This window comes from Zonotrichia albicollis, chromosome 9, assembly GCF_047830755.1.
Source record: "Zonotrichia albicollis isolate bZonAlb1 chromosome 9, bZonAlb1.hap1, whole genome shotgun sequence".
Taxonomy (NCBI): Eukaryota; Metazoa; Chordata; class Aves; order Passeriformes; family Passerellidae; genus Zonotrichia; species Zonotrichia albicollis.
Window position 1 is genome coordinate 27,698,611 of NC_133827.1, and position 18,400 is coordinate 27,717,010.

At 40.1% G+C, this 18,400-nt stretch overlaps 1 protein-coding gene across 2 annotated transcripts in view; it reads right to left on the reverse strand.

The window, feature by feature from the left end:
• Nucleotides 1-18,400, reverse strand: part of GK5 (glycerol kinase 5) — a 30,464-nt gene that overhangs the window by 8,772 nt on the left and 3,292 nt on the right. The window contains exons 2-12 of one of the 2 annotated variants that reach the window (XM_074547124.1): nucleotides 15,373-16,628; nucleotides 13,046-13,139; nucleotides 9,970-10,045; nucleotides 9,460-9,553; nucleotides 8,334-8,465; nucleotides 7,242-7,317; nucleotides 6,551-6,612; nucleotides 6,390-6,463; nucleotides 6,010-6,070; nucleotides 4,776-4,902; nucleotides 2,024-2,128 (exon numbers count right to left, since the gene is read on the reverse strand). In XM_074547124.1, the coding sequence (XP_074403225.1) occupies nucleotides 2,024-2,128; nucleotides 4,776-4,902; nucleotides 6,010-6,070; nucleotides 6,390-6,463; nucleotides 6,551-6,612; nucleotides 7,242-7,317; nucleotides 8,334-8,465; nucleotides 9,460-9,553; nucleotides 9,970-10,031 (793 nt within the window). In that variant the 5' untranslated portion in view covers nucleotides 10,032-10,045; nucleotides 13,046-13,139; nucleotides 15,373-16,628. Of the gene's footprint in view, nucleotides 1-2,023; nucleotides 2,129-4,775; nucleotides 4,903-6,009; nucleotides 6,071-6,389; nucleotides 6,464-6,550; nucleotides 6,613-7,241; nucleotides 7,318-8,333; nucleotides 8,466-9,459; nucleotides 9,554-9,969; nucleotides 10,046-13,045; nucleotides 13,140-14,200; nucleotides 14,476-15,372; nucleotides 16,629-18,400 lie in introns of those variants that run through there. The other variant, XM_074547123.1, reaches the window with a different exon arrangement.

Here is an 18,400-nt window from a genome sequence, read left to right on the forward strand (position 1 = left end):
CTAAGTCCTTAGATTCATAGGACATATTTTCCCCCATGTTGTTACTGTCAGTCCAACCACCTAACAACTACAGAGAAAGTTCTTAATACCCATATTTTATCAGCACTCTTAGTATCTTTACAAGTGACACATAAGGTAATACATCACCTCTTATCACAATAATGCCTCTTGGATAAACACTGCTTTTATTCTCTGTCCAGCCAGATGACTCCTTTCATAACTCTACAGACATTTCTTTTTAGCTTGTTCTTCACCCACATGAAACTCTTGTACTGACACCCCTCTTCCAGTTTTAAGAAATTATGTCCTTATGTGGCCACATAACATGACTTTACATAAAATTAGAGGTCTTCTGTACATGAGAGATACTGCTTTTTCTTGTCTAAAAAACATGAATTTTCCAATTAAAGGTAAAATAGTTTAATCTAGCTCAATTTACCTTTGAAAAGCCCATCTTGATAATTTATCAGGACTTTCAATTTACCTTTGTAACCTTTATGAATTTGTGGGAAAACTATGGATTCTACTGTGTTCAGACTAATAAATCTAAATCACATTTTTTTCTTCTTGATGTCTTTGCTATTATTGAATAATACACATAGTACCTCTATGCCAGGACCAAAAATCAAAAATTAACTAAGAATGACTTCATGCTGAAATTCCACAAACTACTACTTCTTAAAAATTCTTAGAACTTACAGGATTCTACTAAAAGAAGTCCACTAAACTAAGTTGGCCTTGCTGCAGAAATTACTATTTCCAAACTTTTACCACTATTGTGTCATCTTCATCCATGCTGGGCCTCACCAGCCTATTGAGGCCATTAGCTTACCTTGTGTTTTGGCCCAATTCCTTCTGTAGAGCTAAAGTTTTTCCATTCTCTAAAGCTGATAAAAGTTTCTGAATTCTGCTTCTCTGCAACAATATTTTCAGAAAATAAAGGCCTTACTTGTTACAGAGTTTAAAGCAGCCTGCCTTTCATTTATCCCATCTCAAACTTCCCCCCCTTTTTTTTCCTACGGTAGCACGTGTAGGTCATGATCATTGTTCTACTGACTAGCTAAAAATCCTTTCTACTTCTGCATATACCAATAACATCCATTTTAAGTACAGATAAGTTCCATATGGATAATTACCCATTTTAATTTGGAATCTAAAGTAGCAAGCTTATATATTTGTAGCACTGACACTGGAGTCTGCAGCACAGAACTGTGTACTGAACTGAGTCACCTCCTCCAAAGCCTAGTGGCTTTACTCTCTAGGCTTAGTCAAACGTTGGATGAAGATGTGAGGACCAATCTGAGTCACACTTAACCCTTAGGGGCACAGACCAGAGCACACAGATGTACACATGCATCTAAAGCTTCAAGAAAAGTGGAATCTTGTGATGAGGAAAACCCTTCCCAGACAGTCCAAAGTTTGAGACATTAATCACTTTTTTCTCATCCTAGTAAAAAATATCCTAAGTTTCTAAGTACATCAAGTAAATTTTGAAGTTCAAATTAGAATACTGAAAACAGTTGTTCCATGAACAATCAGTAGATTTGAGCATCACCTACTACAGAGCTGGTATTTTCATAGTCTGTCATTACACTGGAATGCAAAACCTTTCATTACAAAATAGTAACAGCCAAAAGGCACATTACTTCCACATGAAGCAACAGTTACTTGCAAAGCTCTTCATGTTATTTTCATATAAATCAAACCTGTTATTAGCTATGAGATGTACAGCTCAAGCCCTCTCAAAAGCAAGTGAGGAGTAAAATGTTTCAGGAAAAGAAAAGGCTAGTTAGGTAGGATGGTCTGAGGTAGAGACTGAAGATGATTGTGCAAACCCAACTCCCTGCAGCAAACACCCTCAGCAGAGTGCCTACTCAAAAGACTGTGCATTTCTGCTGTCCAAAGCATGAAGATTACTTCCTTCTCTTATGAATAATAAATCAAATCCAGTAACACAACTATGAACCCATAAAACAGCTTAAGCAGTTATATATTTTACCCTCTATAAAATGACAGAAGTTACCTATATCCAGAGCCCATTTTATGGCAGTGCCAACGTCTGATATGGAGCCTTCAGTTAAATAAACAACTTCTTCCCCAATCTTCCAACCGATCAGTGGATAAAGACCTTCATTATTTTCCAGGAAACAAAACATTCAGTTAAAATAAATGTTTCTAGATAAACATATACAAACATTCCTCACAATAAACCCACCTAGAAAATGTCTATTTCTTTGTAGAATTCAAACTAAAGAAGTCACTGGTAGAGGTTAAATATACTGTTTAAAACTTTAGTGATGGGATAACAAGAGAACAGAGTAACAGGTTGTTAGACCAAAGTTAACTTAAAAAATTGCTATCAAATTGCCAAAAAACACCTTGAAACTGAAGATCTATCTGTGCCTTTTATTTTATATATAAGAAATTGTGCATATCTAAAAATTTATCAGTGTTTTTCTATTTAAGTCCATCCAACTTTCCCCAAGGGTTTCTAAAAAGGAAGAGTGTTCTCCCCCAAAAGATAAAGCGTGAGGGCTTGTCTCTCAGATGGGAAACACAAAACTGAAACAGATATATACACACAAAAAAAGTAACACAAACTTGGAGTGCAGATCTTATTCACAGAAGAGCATGAAAGTGATGTACTTTTAAATTCCCTGTTTAATATGCAATGCTTCCTCAAACAGAAAACAAAAAACAAGTTTCACCTGCACTTCAGCTAGAGAATTGGCTTTTCAGGTCACTAGATAAGAACCCCAGTAGTCAGTGGTCACTGCAACAACCTCACTGATCAGGCCCAGTGACTGTTGGAGTAAAGTAAGGGCACTTACTTAATGGAGACCTGCTGAGGACTCAGAGATCATGGAAAATGCAACAAAGGTAAACAAGTCCCATTGTACCTTTACAAGGACCAGAAAAGCACCACAAGGATCTAGGGGCTCTCTCTGCTCTCTCAAAGTGACTTTGCTGATATTTGTGTTCCTCACAGAATCATCTCCAGCTTGCTTGCCTGTGTCCAAATGAGTTGTGTGGGAGTCCCAGTGCAATTGCAGGAACTTTTGTTAGTACTGGGGCACTCAGGTGCTCACAATATAAAACAATTAGCAGCACTGATTAAAGTCTGTTTTTGTCTCTTGAAAGGGGAATGTGTATGTATGTATGTATATATATGTATATATATATATATGTATATATAAAACTGCAGATCATCCTGGTGCAGGTGTCCTTTGAAATCTTTACTTCCTACTAAAAGTAAAGCCACAAAGAAAAAAGCCCAAAAAATTAATTGAGCTGAAGATCCTAAAGAAAAGCAGCTAATTAGGGACAGAGACATCCATCCATCATGTGGCCTCCCTAAAGATGCTCTACCAGAGTCTCTAGCAGGGTAACATAACCCTACCTCTAGGGAAGGGATCCCCATGACACTTGGCATGACCAGAGGTATTAAGAACCCTCAGACTACCAGAGGTAGCTCTAAACCTATACAATATGATTCCATCACTGAATTGTGAGACAGGCTGCTCTTGAAGGAACTACTTTATTTTTCTTTTTTTTTTAAACTGTTATATGTAGGAGCTAATATAGACCAGGAACTAGAACAGCAGCTAATGAATAGCTTGCACAAGGATGCTGCAGGGATTCATCTTGCAGTCTTAAATACATATGTCAGCTTTAAAGATTGAACACATTACATTTCATGCCCAGGGCACTGAGAAAGGCAGGCGCTTAACTTGTCCCACTAACCATACCCCACAACAGCCAGAGAACTTAGGAAAAATAATTTTAACAAAAGTAACAGCCTAAAGCAGTAAAAGTTTCACAGCACGGCCTTAGATGTTAACTCCTATCAGAATACAATAGCTAAATCAAAAAGCTTTACAGCAAGTTTTTTGCTATTACATTTTAACAGACTACATATGTATTATTTCCTAAGTACAAATATCATAATAATGACATAATTAATTAGCATTAAAAGCATTTGTATTCATAGGGAATTCAATGCCTATGCTATTCAGTTCTGACACATCTCATGTATTTGCCAAGGTCCTTCAAGACTCGAGCTGGTGAAATTCTCTTTATCACGCTGCTGTCCTCCTCCCCAGCCTCACTCCATTTTAAGCAGTAGACATCCTGAAATTAGTAACTCTTTAAAAATATGACAGACAGAGAGAGACTGTGTAGGCAAATTTACTTCAGGGTCATCTTCAGTGTTTGCTCTCCTGACAAATAGCTATCTCTGACAAATTACTTGACAGACCACAGATGTTCAGAATGACAAAGTTTTAAACATTAGAAACACACTGAGGAGCCCATTTTAAAAGAAAACTTATAACTTCTGATCCTGCATTAGCTCATTGCATGTGCTTCAATGCTTAAGGGCTCAAGGGGAGGAACTTCGAATGACTCACTGCAACATTGTGATGTGAGAAGCCAGAGTACCAATCCCTTTTTTCTCCTATCCTGTACAATACTGCTATAAAGAACAGGTGAAGGAAAAAAAGCCAGGAGGGATGCAGGTAGCAGATATAATTAATAATGATGCTAATTAAGTTCTCTTCCTGAGAAGCTTACTTTAGGATAACCAAAATTTACATTGCTAATTCAATCTTTCCACAGTCTTCTCTTCTGAAGGAACTCCCAAGCTGTTTTTGAACGCTTCTAGACCTAAGGAAAAGCACAGCTCTGTGCTATTCTTTTGTGTATCCTCAGCAGTAGCAGCTATCAAGGAACAGCAGAAAGAATAAAATCCCCTGAAACCAAAACTTCAGTCTTACTTCCCCGTGCTGCAAAGAGATGCTCTCCAGTATTGACATTCCAGAAGCCACCTGTTCCCATTGTCAGTTTAACATCTCCTGGGTGAAAGCAGCATTCTCCAAACATGGCTGACTGCTGATCAGCTACCTGTCAATCCAACAAAAACAGAGGGACAAGTTAGCTACCCACCACCAACCTAAAATGCTGGGTTTGAAAATATCTCTGCAAACACTCTGGAGTTCTGAATACAAGTGACCACTCAGGAACTGAGCACTCAGAGAGGACTCATTTACAATTTCTTAAGCATTTGCAGGCCATTATAACAGTCAGTTTTATCACTGGCATCAAATTACACCAAGTTTCACAGTGTGAAGTATCTGAAGGACTCCTTGCAACACTGAAAAACATTATGGAAACAAAAGAAGCATTTTGTGGTTTAATATTTAAGAAGGATAAACGAGGCAGTTGCAATCCCCAGAAGCAGAACAGAGTGGCTTGGCCTGAATTCCTTTTTCTCCAAATAGAAAGTTGAAGTATTGAGGTCTTGCCTTCTTTTCTCCTTGATACCCCTCCTGTACCAAATTATTCCATGCTCCATTTTTCAACCATGATTATGGTTATTAAATATTTTTACTTATGTTTTTGCATTGGTGAAACAGTAAATTTACAGCTAGATTTAGTGCACAGTCCTTTAAAACAAGACAAATTTATGTTAGCTAGGGGACATTTTTTTCATTTAGCTCAATTCAAGCAGATTTTGCTCCAAATCATCACTTTAGGTTTTCTTATCCAAATTCTAACTACTGAGGAAAGAACATGTTATTTGCCATTAATTTTTAGCAAAAAATAAAAAAGGCATAGAAGGCACCACAAGTGGATCTATTAGCAAATACTCTTACAGTAGTTTGGTCTCAGTGAAATCAAGCCAGAATGGACTCCTGCATAACTTTGTACAGAACAACTGATTTTAAGCCAGACACACACATTACCAGAGCTTAGAGTCCTACATTCAGAATTTAATCATTTGGCCACACAACCTGAGTGGACCTCAACCTCCAGAAATCCCTTTTTGTTCCTTTCTCCTCCTTCTCCCTAAGGTTGCAGACTGGGTTTTTGGAGAAAAATTCAACCATCAATTCTATTGTAGCTAAATCACAGAATCAATAGAGAATATTAATGAAAGAAGCAAGTACTAAATCAAAGCCAAATAAACAGAATATAAACACACAGATGTAAGAAAATATTTTCACTTACCACTGCCATTATTGGAATAGGTACCCCAAATATTTCAGAGTCAGTTGATCCGAAGTTGAAGCTTAAAACAAATTACATTAAAATGACCTTTTTGTAAAAATGAAATCTAGGTACATACAGCTTGGGTCTGAGTCACACATAAAAGGTAATGCTACTGACTTATTTTAAGCAAAGCATTAAAACTATTACTTTAAGAAACATAGTAAAAAAGTTTTGGACTTCATATATGTATAAGGTATAACTACATGTAAAAATATTTTTTGTGTACGTGTGTATTATTTGGCCTGTGTAGAATATTTAGTATATAATAATTAATCACAATTAATTTAGCAATTAATTTAACAGTTATAATATTCTTTTAATTATGTCTTCACAGTTACCTTGTGTCTCTCACTGGTGGATAAATAGACACTGGAATAGAAAGTAGATTACACAAAGTGGGATTCCAACATTTCTGAAATGAAATGGAAAAAGTAAAAACATTAGGAAGCATCTGAGAAGCACAATAAATAGCAGAGACATTCTTTGGGACAGCACATACCGTAAAGGGCTCAAAAATGCCTGTGGAACTGGCATTTGAGTAATCTGTAGCATACACAGAACCTAGCATGAAAACAGAGAACAAAGAAAGATTTTTAGACATCCAAATATTTAAGATATTTCATGGGAGTCAATGAGATATTTGACTCCCATGAAATATAAATCAAGTGTGAATGAGCAAAATCATAGTGATACAATGAGCACAGAGATTTTACCAGCTGCTCACTACACTGGGCACACATTCATTACCTTGTTTCCTCTCATGAACCTGTCTAGAACAGCCACCAGCACCACACCAACTGCATCACAGTCATAATGTGACTCCTCAGGCATTCGTACTCAGAATTGAAACTTGTAATTCTTCCACATTTTTAACAATTCTTTGTTCTTCTGCTTTCACAGGTACTTTTCTTCAATCAGCACCAATTAGCTCTGTTAGTCCTCTTTAAATTTTATACTCTTAGAAGGTTGATTACACTGAATAAATATTTCCCTTCCAACAGGCCCAAAGAATAATTTATTCAGAAGTTCTTTTTGTAACAGGAAATACATTACAATTTTTATTGACTATACAAAAGCACAAATTGCAAAAAAGTATCTGAATTCTAGGATATATAAATGGCAAGTAATGAACATAATTTCTTAGATTCCAGTGTGTTTTACTGATATTTAAGAGGAACTGTAATGTTCACCTTTAGTCAATCTATACAGTAACCACGTGTCAACTGTTCCAAAGCAGCAGTTGTTTTTTCTGGCAGCTTCTTCAGCCTGGGAAAAAATATATGAACAAAAATTACAACTGGGTATAATAAGAGAGGAATATTTATTGATTTCTTTTATTATTATCTTCATGATAAATCAGAATGTCCTCAGAAAATAAGTCTCTGATTGTAAACTCTTCTTCTAAAAAGGCTGAGTTGGCTATTTAACTAAAATTATCCTACAAGTTCATGCTCCTAACAGAAAATAAGAACACTTTTTTACAGCTGTTTCTAAGGAAATAAAAGCAATTGATCTTCTACTGAAGGAGCATCATAGCCTTATGAAAAGAAACTTACAGTTACAATTGTAACAGTGGTGAAAGAGTGGTAGTTAAAGAAAACAAGGTCCTGCATGGTGAGTATTAGAGCAATGAATATAGCAACACATAGATCAGGGCTCATTAGTGCACTAGGTTAATCCAGCACAACTTATTCCACATGCATTTTCCAATTCACCAAAATGCAAAATGAATTGTGCAGTATGGTGTTATTTGTGAAACTGCAAAACACTCTGGAGTAATGCAGAGTGGAAAGGGAAGAGGTCTCACTGAAAATAAGTAAAATCATCATGCAAAACCAGAGGGCAAACAGCTTTAAAACAAAGTACAATCACTAACTGTATAAATGTATCAAGTGAAATAAGATGATTTTATTATGTTTCTTATGTATGAAGAAAGCTTTTTACTACTACGCATTTCCAGAGCGACAGGGAGAATCTGTACAAATGTAAGTTACTATTTAGTTGGACAGGCTTTGAACATTAACAAAGAAAAAATCCTTTCTGCTTCTTCTGAGAAGAACAAGCAAGACAAAACTGAAGCAATTACAGCCAATAGTCACAGAGTCATGGAATGGCCTGGACTGGAAGGGACCTTAAAGAGCTCCAACTCCACAGCCATGAGCAGGGACATGTTCCACTAAACCAGGTCACTCAAAGCCCATCCAGCCTGGCCCTGAACACCTCCAAGTCACAAGCCATCATTATGACTTAAGAAACCTATTGCTTTTCGCTTTCCAGCTTACCTCATGTATGTTTTTAAAGACCCATGACAATTTCATAGAAGCTTGATGTGTTGAAAAAGTAAGAAAACTGGGTGCCAAAAATCGATCATTCCCAGTCAAGAAATGAAGCACTGTAAAAATAACATGGATTACCTGTTTCAAAAGAAAACAGTTGCTTAATTTTTAATCTTGCCCTTTAAAGGTTACTGATCAATTACCTTTAAAGGATGACAACACAGATGAAAGCTACTGACATTACATTCAGAAAGCTAAAACTCCTTTAGAGGATCCCTGAGCAGGATTATATAAGGATGTTCATATCAACAGACAGCCTTCCTGCAACACACAGCACAGGAAAGAGCAGCTGCTCTAAGCAAGGCTGCCTGAGCACCTTCTGCTGGAGCACTGACAGCCACGGCTCTGCCCTGCCAACACTGGGCACCTCTGTGAGCACCATGCATGATGTGGATGGCAGCATTACACACTATTATTCCAGGGCAAGTTCTCTTACAGCTGACAGGCTCAATTATGACTTAATAGACTTACCAAAATTTAATCATTAATCAAGTTTTCACAAAAGAAGTAACTGGCAAACCCAAGAATTTAATTTCTTATTGTGACTGTGCTGGTTAGTTTCCATTTAAGAGAAAAACTAACTTCTGGTTTTGGACTCGGCGCAAATCTTTCTCTTCTAAAGGTATGAAGCACAAGCCACAAACAGCATAAAATGTATCACCTATAGATAATCAGAGCAAAGGGTACATGAAAAAAACAAGCCAAGAAACCAAAATTCCAAACCACTTCCAATCCAGACCTAACTACATCCACAATCCATGCAGTAGTGGTGTCAACATGCCACGTTTTAATATAATGGACTAAAAAGTAACAAAATGAGCCTTAGACCTACAGGTATCTTTTTCCATAATAATTACTTTAGGCTACCAGTACTGCACTTTATTTCTTGGAACTATCTTCCATGCCAGTATTACTCAGTGAAATGTTCATTGCTCAGTTAAATGATGGCTACAGCACATCACATCACCATGTGAACAGGACACTTGCAGTATTCCATATAGTGCCCTTACTTGTCATAAGAGTTAAACAGATGTAATATATCCAAGCAGTATCTAGATTAATGCAGTTTTACCTTCAGCAGAAGGGAGTTATTCCAGGAATTCACAAGTTCAGCACTTCTTAAGTCTTGCCAACTTATGAAATTATGAAAAGGTTTCCCTGTCCTCCTGAAAAACAGTATTTGAACGATTAAAGCCAGAGAATACAAATTGCCCAAAACATTCAATATTATGCACCATTTCCAATCAGGACAATAAACTAGGTTAGTTCCTATAATAACTGCATATCCTCCTGGTGGATTTGAGGAATTATTAAATTAGCACACAGACATTTGGAGTGTCAGACTTCTCACCAGAATTAAAAAAACATATGCATTCACCTCTTCCAATGCATAAAGAACAAAAAGGCCACACAGTCACGATCTGTTCTGAACAGCTCTAAGGTGTGGCTGTGCGAGCACAAGAGAACATGAGTGACTTGACAAGTTTTACTTTTGAGTTCAACACATCTACAGCCTGCTGCCATCCGGTCTATGAATACAAACGAATACAAATTCATTTTAAAGAATACACAACATAAATACTTGTGCCATGTGATGAAAGTTCCTCTCTGGGTGGAGATGCCAAGACCAGCAATTTGCCTCATGTGAAGTCCTGCAGCTAAAAACCAAAAATAAATTACAATCACAAAAAAAGAATTTATTAAGAAAAAGAAAAGAAAAATATTACTTCTTCAGTATAACTATAAAACCTATGGAATACTTAAGAAAGTAATTTATGAGAAAAAAGTTTATGAGAAGAGAATATAAATCGCTACAAATAGTTCAACTAAGTGTTAAAGGCAGTGAAACGTTAGAGAGCTCTGAGTCAGACAATTGATTCCAAAGCAGATAAACAAACCTACGTATTTTGCAAAAGCAGTTGTGGCACACAGACCCTTTCCACCCTCTGAAAGGCCTGCTGATACTTTATATGAACAATCCCAGAGACAGGCAGGCAGATGACACATGTCCACATAATCCATTAAAATGTGTATTTCACATGGATGAATGTGAACAAAAGCCCCAATTACAGTACCTTTACAGACTTAGGGAAAGAATTTCTATAAAGAAACAAAACTAGATTGATCCTGCAGGCAGCAAATAGATAAATATGAATACATCATAACTTTTTGCATCACTCTGATGACATGTATCACTTTAAATATTTCTTAAGCAACGTTTAAAAAATTCCTAAGAAAGAACTTGCTCAATCAGGTACCACTGAATGCAACAAAGTATACTTTAAAGTCAGAAGTACAAAAATGTACACGCCAATTTTGCTGTAAACCTTACCTTCAAATAACTGTTACAGAACATTTTTTCTAATATAAGTGTAAATAACTGAATATGTCCATAGCTATTTTCAAAGCAACTCTGGTCAGCTTGCTAATTACCTCCAGCCATACTTACAGAAGCAAAATTACATCAAGAAAATACACATTAAAAAATTTCCACTTAAATGACAGACTACCCACCCTGTCCTAAGCACTGTTACTCTGAAGGGCTCTCAATCCAGCTCCTTGAACAAATCCCAGGTTAAGTAGGTCCTGCTCATTTGTGTTCTCATGTTAATTTTCACGTGCAAAGTTGCTCATTTGTGTGAGCATGTACTGCAGACTCTACACCCAGCACACTGCCAGTGACAATTACAGAAGGGGTTTCACAGAGAAAGGGCACATCTGTGCTGCCCAACTCTACCTGTGCTTCTGCACCTGCCCTTACACTGGCTCCCTGCATTCCTGCCAGCAGTGCTATCAGTTCCTCAATCAGATGGGAATTAACCAGTGCTTTCGCAAGGCAACCTGCTCCACCTGCCTGCACAAGTGCTGCTGGTAGCAGGAGGGTACAGGAGGGGGACCTGGGAGTGGGTGGCCTGAGAACAGCACTATTTCTTTGTCAGGCAAAGGCAGAGCTTTCAAGCACTTTCACAGCTCACTAAGGACTGCTGGCATGTGTTACTCCTTCCCATCTCCACAATCTGCACGGTCCCACCACTTTCCCTGTGTCAGCTATCATACTCCAGACACCCACGTAAGTGGAGCTAACTTCCATTACAGACAAAAACAAACCCAAAGACAAGCATGGATATTTTTCAGTTAAGCTGCCTTTTGGATGGAGTGCCACAGGAAGAGACGGAGTTGAGACCATGCAGCCAGATGTTTCCACCTTCAGGTGGTACTGAACAGCAGCAGCTCATCCACACGTGCATGGAATCACATTTAGCTCCACAAGCTCTGCAAACCCAAGTGTCACTGTGCTCCTTCTGCTTCCAGACACTCATTCCTGCCCCTGCTACCACACCCTTGCTTGCGTCAGCACAAACACTGCTGAAGCTCTGCTGGCGTAAACAACCCGACAGTGATTCCACTCAGGAAGCTGCCCTGCTCTAGGACACCTCTGTAAAAAAAGGGTGGCACTGTTTCTTTTGACAGCACTGTGAGTTATGCTTACTTACACACCCACTTAAAAATGACTTGCCAACAATGGGTGCAGCTTGGCCACAAGGAAATCTTCCCTTTTTAAAACTAGCTGAAAAGTCTTGCTTCCCGACTTTTCCTACAGAATGGAAATGAAGGAAGACAGGAAGGTCTTTGGGGGTTGAGGTGGCATTGCTGTTCTTGTGGCCAAATAGTTGTGGCTGCTGACAGAACAAACCAAGAGCCCAAAATAATCAGCTTCAGTTTACACCTGGTGATATTTACTTTCCCTGTTCCTTAGGCAGCCTTCCAAAGGAAGGGACAAGCAGTTTTGCCATGAGCCAAGTCTGAAGGCAGAGCAACACTGGAGACCAAGCAAGAAGGGCTGAACAGGAGGAACTGAATGACTTGAATGAAAGAGTGCAATGTGCACACACAGGCCAAGGAGGCTGGGGCACTGTGGGAAAGCAACCTGTCCAGTTGACAGGTTCACAGCATCAACATGGCACAGGTGATCCAGGATGGATGGCAGAACACTGGAGGTAGATTAACACAAAAGCTGTGAGAGTTGTAGAGAGCAAGAGCTAGGTTAGAGCAGCATCCAGAAAAGCAGGGGGGAAAACCCATCAGAGGTTTGTCAGAAAAAGGAGTTGTATGTATTTAGTGTGTGGAGCACTAGGAAATTGTAGGCTAAAGTACAAATAGAAAAGAACAGTGATACAGGATAGGACAGTAAGAATCACTTAAAGTTTGAATGGGAAAAGGAGGAATATCAGGTTGCAATCGAGTGAGCCCCGCTCTGCAGCATCCTGCATTCATTCTCACTCATACAAAGTGGTGGTAGAACAATGGGGCACTGGAAGGGGAACAAGCCAGCTCTCTGTTCCTGCACAGAGGCATCTGGAGGAACAGACACACTGGGGAAGGATGCATATACAAAAAGCTGGAGCCACAAAGTGCTGGCACTGATGCATAAATCAAGTATTCACATTGCTTCTACTTCAATTCTAATCTGGCCCCAATGAAAGGAAAAAGGTAATTGAAGAACCCTAATTTACGTAATGATTGAATAGGCCTTAAAGCATGTTATAGTCCTGTGCCCAGTGATGATTTTCAGTACCAGCTAAAAATAGTTTTATTATCCAAGTAACTAAATTTACTAATTTTTATAAATAAATAATTTCTCAAATTTAAGCCCTTACCTTGTACAGCCTCTTTTATTACACCAATAAATTGACTCCATAGCACTTCAGGATCTAATTCAACCCATCCAGGACGAGGATAAAGTGATTCTACCTGTTTGGGAAACACAAATAGCTTTATTATGATCCTTAGACATCAGCAAACACATTTGGCTTTGGGTTGTTTTGTTTTGTTCTTCATTTCGTGAATCTCCTGTAAGAGTAGAAACAACAGTGTACTTTTAAAACATTGTTGAACATGGGTGTGTGATCTCCAGAAGACCTCCTCTGTTCCGGGGCAATAAAGAAGCTCAAACCCCTTGAAATAAGGAAGTCCCAACCTCTTGGAAAAAAGGAAGCTGTAAAACCCCTTCCAGAGCTGCAAAAAGGAAAGCAGGTGTCTCAGAAAGCCGTTTCTGCTGCATTGCTTAATTCTGACATCGGTGCCTCTGAGCTTCTCAGTGGCAGCACAGCAGAGCAGGGATCACCTGTCAGACCAGCTTCCAGCACCAGGGAGGGTCAGCTCCACCGAGAGCACCCCCTTCCATCTCTGAAATCCATCAGACTTCTTACACTTCTCCTCGCTGCGAGATCTTCATTGCAATAGGTAACAGTAAAAAAAGTTAATTCTGGAGATCGCCCTGATCCTAAAATCACAAGCACTACTAACCAAAAGAAGCCTAAAATTTACGTTCTAAAGTTGACACTTCTTCACATAGCGCTGTTACATGATGGGACGCGTGAAAACGTAAATCCTATGCAAATCTCAGCTATGCCTTACTAACAACAGTGGTTTTGTTCAGACAGATTAGTCGATGAGCAACCGAAGGTAAGGTAACCGGGAAGGGTGCGAGGGGGTGAGCGCCGAAGTAACGGGGTGAGAGCTACGGCGGTCCCGCGGGGGTCGGGGTTTGTGAGTTTCCTTTCACCCCTCGGGAGGCGGAGCCGCTCCTGTCCGCCCTGCCCCAGGGGATGCCCGCGCACCGGGAACAGCCGAGCTGGCTGAGAGCCTGCGAACGCCGAGCCCCGACGGGCACCCCCCCGGGTCGGAAGCGCTCAGGGCACAGCGAGCACGCTCAGCCCCGCCCGGATCCCGAGACAGGTGCTGCCCCCGGCTGCTCCGCCGCTCGGCCCCGCTCCGGACCGGGGCGCGCCCCGCAACCCGCCCGCACTCACCTTCCTGTGGCTGGAACCCCTGACGGCGGCCGACCGGTCGTAGACGTGGCACTTCACCACCGTGCTGCCCACGTCCACCCCCAGCACGTACCGCGCGGCGGCGGCCCCGCTGTCGGGCTGCCCGCACGGCATCGCCCGGCGCGGCCCGGCGCGGAGTGAGGGCGGCCGAGCGGCCGCGCCCGCCACAGGCGGCCGGGGGCGGGCGCTGTGCGGCCTATGGGCGCGGGCAGGCAGCGTGGCCGCCGCGCGGGCAGGTGGCGCCGCCGGGGGCGGCCGGGCAGGCCGCGGCCTGGGAGCAGCGCGGGCGGTGCGGCCCCGCCCGCCGCGCCCTCACCGGCCAGGGCGGGCCGGCCCCGGCCCCGGGATCCCACAGACACAGCAAGAACACGAAACCGGAGCCTCGCGTTTAGTCTGTGCAGTCTCTACAAAAATCTGTCACATGCACGCAAAAAAGGGCTTTTAGTAAACACCAAGTGTTACGGGCTTTGCCACATTCAGCCCCGAGCGCCGCGGGCAGAGATGCCCACGGTGCGATGTTGACCCCCGTGATCAGTGCCTGATCCCAACTTCTCCTTACCCTAAACGAGATATGTTTTCCCCTGGGATTCGTCACTGAAGGCACTGAGTATCCATGAACAAATTACGCATAATTACACAAAGTCATGAGCTGCAGCAATTCACTGATGCCATCAGTTTGCTTTATAGAGGGAACAGCATCTAAAACTACTGCTGAAAGTACTACTGTTAGTGACAGAAATGTTCCCATATTGCCCTTGATGGGTAATTTTTAAATTATTAAAAATTATTCTTATTAAAAATAATTTTTAAAATTTTAGGTGGGTAATTTTCAAACAGAAACAACCAGAAATATTAACAGTAAACCAATAAAATTCAAAATGCTCAACCCCAAACCAGTACTAGTAGAGTTTCGTTTTAACTCAAATGTAATCAGAAGAACTAGTCAATTAGTTTAAACTCATTTAATTAGAGCAGAAAAAGCAAAAAAAAAAAAAACACATTGAAAGTATTTCCCCCTTGCACTTCTGGTTAGGCCCCTCTTAGAAAAAAGCTGCAGTATGAACAGTATTCTGTGAGATATGTCTGGCATTACTGGATCTTTAAACCAGGAATACTACTGACAGTGAAAGCCACAGTAAGAAGAGGCTTCTCACCTCACATGGGCAGTCGCAGAGGTCACTGGGACAAAGGTGCAGATCACGAGGACGTCAAGACACATGAAAGAGAAAGCCAAGGAACAAGCGCTTTACATCCCCTCCCTAAGGAACAACACATTACAAAATCACAATCTCTTTGAATTTTTGTTCTCTTTGACTATCTCTTGGCATACAGCCAATAGATGTATGTCAGAAAGGTACCGAGTACTTCATATTCTGACGAAGAGTACTTTCCTTCAAGCTAATTTATCAAAACTAACAGCATAATAATAATAATTACTTAGAACTTCTAATGAAAGCTACCTCAATAGGATTCAACATGTGTAACTGGTATAAAAGGCTAAAATCTCTACAAACATTCAAAAATTAAGAAGCCTTAAGAAAAAAAGGCATCTAGGTATCCTTTGTGCTTTTACAGTATCAATACAAGCAGGGCCTGCCTCACTGCAAGATTAAGCAAAACTTCAAAAAGAAAATGGATGCAGGTTACTTTTTTCTTTCACAATCTCCTAATGTAACAGACACATACCCTTTTGATTGCATGGAAGTGGCCATGTAAAGTTGATTTCTTCTAGCAGTTTAATATGTTAACAGAGAACTTAGATGTGTGGAAAAACATAACCTTAACCAACTTGCAAAGTGTCAATGCATACATAATCTTAGTAATAGAGAGCATGTATTAAAATTGCTTAATTTATGAGAGGCTTATGAAATACAAATTTCTTATTGTTGTGTTCGTTATGTCATAAAAGTAATGCAATAAAAGACACAATGTGCTTTGATATGTGCAGAGCATGTCCATACATGACTTATCTGTTGTTAGTTTATATTGGTCATAAATAATCTCATTCCCACACAGGCCCTTTTGTCTATCCAAAACCTCTGCCATCCTCAGAGAAAAATCTTATTGTTAATATGCACAAAAGCCCCAAGTTCATTTTAGCACAGGCAAGAAAGATTCAGTTTGAAGTGGAACTGTATGGACACTTTCCTGGACACAAGCCTGCATAACCCTTACCACCACCCCGAGTCCTCCTGCTTGGGTGAGGGCAGGGGGGTGCCACTGCTCAGAGAGGGAGCTGGCACACCTGGGGTCACATACCAAGTACCTCAGCAGCCATGTCCCATTCCTCTGCATCTTCTCTGCTGAAATCCTCAGCTGCTTTGCTCTCTGAAAAGCATGGCAGGTCTTAATTTTACTGGCTTGTCAAACCAAATGAAGGAGTGGAGGCACTCCAGGGACCTGTACAATGCTGTAGCAAAGGAAAGAGTTATTCAGTAAAACCAATCAAATGGCAGAACATCAGGGTCAAGATCTTACACTGCTAGCAGGGACAGCAAAACCCCTACCATGATTTATACTGAATATAATTGAATATTTATAAGCAATGTCATCACACTTGGCATGTTTCAGTCAGCAAGAGATAGACTTTATAGGATGATGCAAGAAATCTTGAGATGGAACTGCCACAGACCCAGCACACCTAACTCCCAGAAAGAAAACATGATCCTGACACTGGCTTGATATTTTCTAGGACCAGATTATTAAATAAAATTTACAAATTAACTGTATTTTGAATAGTTAACTAGTTCTGGGGGTTTTTTTAATAAAGTATTCTCAGGTGCATTTCTGTTGTGTTGGAGCATCTTCATTCACCTAAGGCTTCCAGTATGAATCAAGGTTGCCAGTGGCACTGCTAAAAGGAATCTAGATACTGAAATATTATAGAGCAAGACCCAAAAATTGCAATGCATAGGGGTTTTATCTTCTCTTCCTCAGCTGTTTTTTTGGTCAAGGTGCATCTATCTTCCTACTGCCTCCTCAAACTGTGAGTTACCCTTTTACCCACTCAGCTCTATCTTTTTAACAAGTTTTAATATTATGAAAGCACTGACATGGGGCCCTTTGTCAGTTTGCACACAAACAAGAAAGAGCCCACTAATTTCTGTTGCTCCATTGGCTGGAGCAATCCATCATTCATTAAGACTCATCTAAAAACTTAACAGACCAACTAAAATGAAAATGATGATTTTTATGCAGATGTTGCAATAATTTACCATATGACCCTTTCTCATCAGTTCCTCCTGTACTGCAGAAGTTTCCACTCTCCTCCAAGTCAACACACAGAACCACATGCAATGACATCACTTGATGAATAATGTTAGATTTGTGGGTCATTTGAGCTTTAGGCACTCATGGGATGTTTCTTAAGGGGTTCCATTCTTGCTAAATCATCCCCCACTCACACTACAAACTGTACCAACCCAGCTGTTCTTGGGGCTCCATCATGAACTATTATGAAAAATAACATACAGGAGAATGCCAATCAGACTGATTCCTTGATAAGGTTCATAATGTGGCAACACAGTTTGGCATGACCCAGAGGGAGCAAGTAATAGGAGACTGATTAATCCAGGATTATCACTAGAGATTGCACATCAAAGCTGTGCCCACATGCAGGAGGACTTGCACTGTGCCTCAGGCACACGCGGTCCTTCCTTTGTGCCAGCTCTGCAACACAAGTAAACTGACAGGAAATGAGGTGGACTTTAGGACAATTAAGTTGTAAGCCAAGAATTTATCTACCAAAGCAAGTGAAGTGAAAACTGGTTTGCTTAGTCTGTTAATGTTTCATTATTTGCCCATTATTTTTGCTCGGCCTAAGGAATATCTGCATTTGGAGAAGAGCAATGTCTATTAACAAGATAGTGTCTGTCATCCTCTGGATGTCTCTTAAAGAATTATTGTGTGGACTGAAAATGACATAACTATGAATAATTTTAAGAAAATGAGTGATTGAGTTCCTGTATATATATATGTGTGTGTGTGTGTATGTACATACATATGATGGTACTGTGTAACTAGAAAATTCAGGGCTGAATAGCTCTTTAAAAGAACATTTATTTCAAGTCTAGAAATTAATGAAAAAATATTAAAAAGACATAAAAATGGCCATCAATGAAGCTTAATTAGAACAAGAAAATGGATATACTAAAAGCTAAAGGGATGAAAAAGCACTTAAGA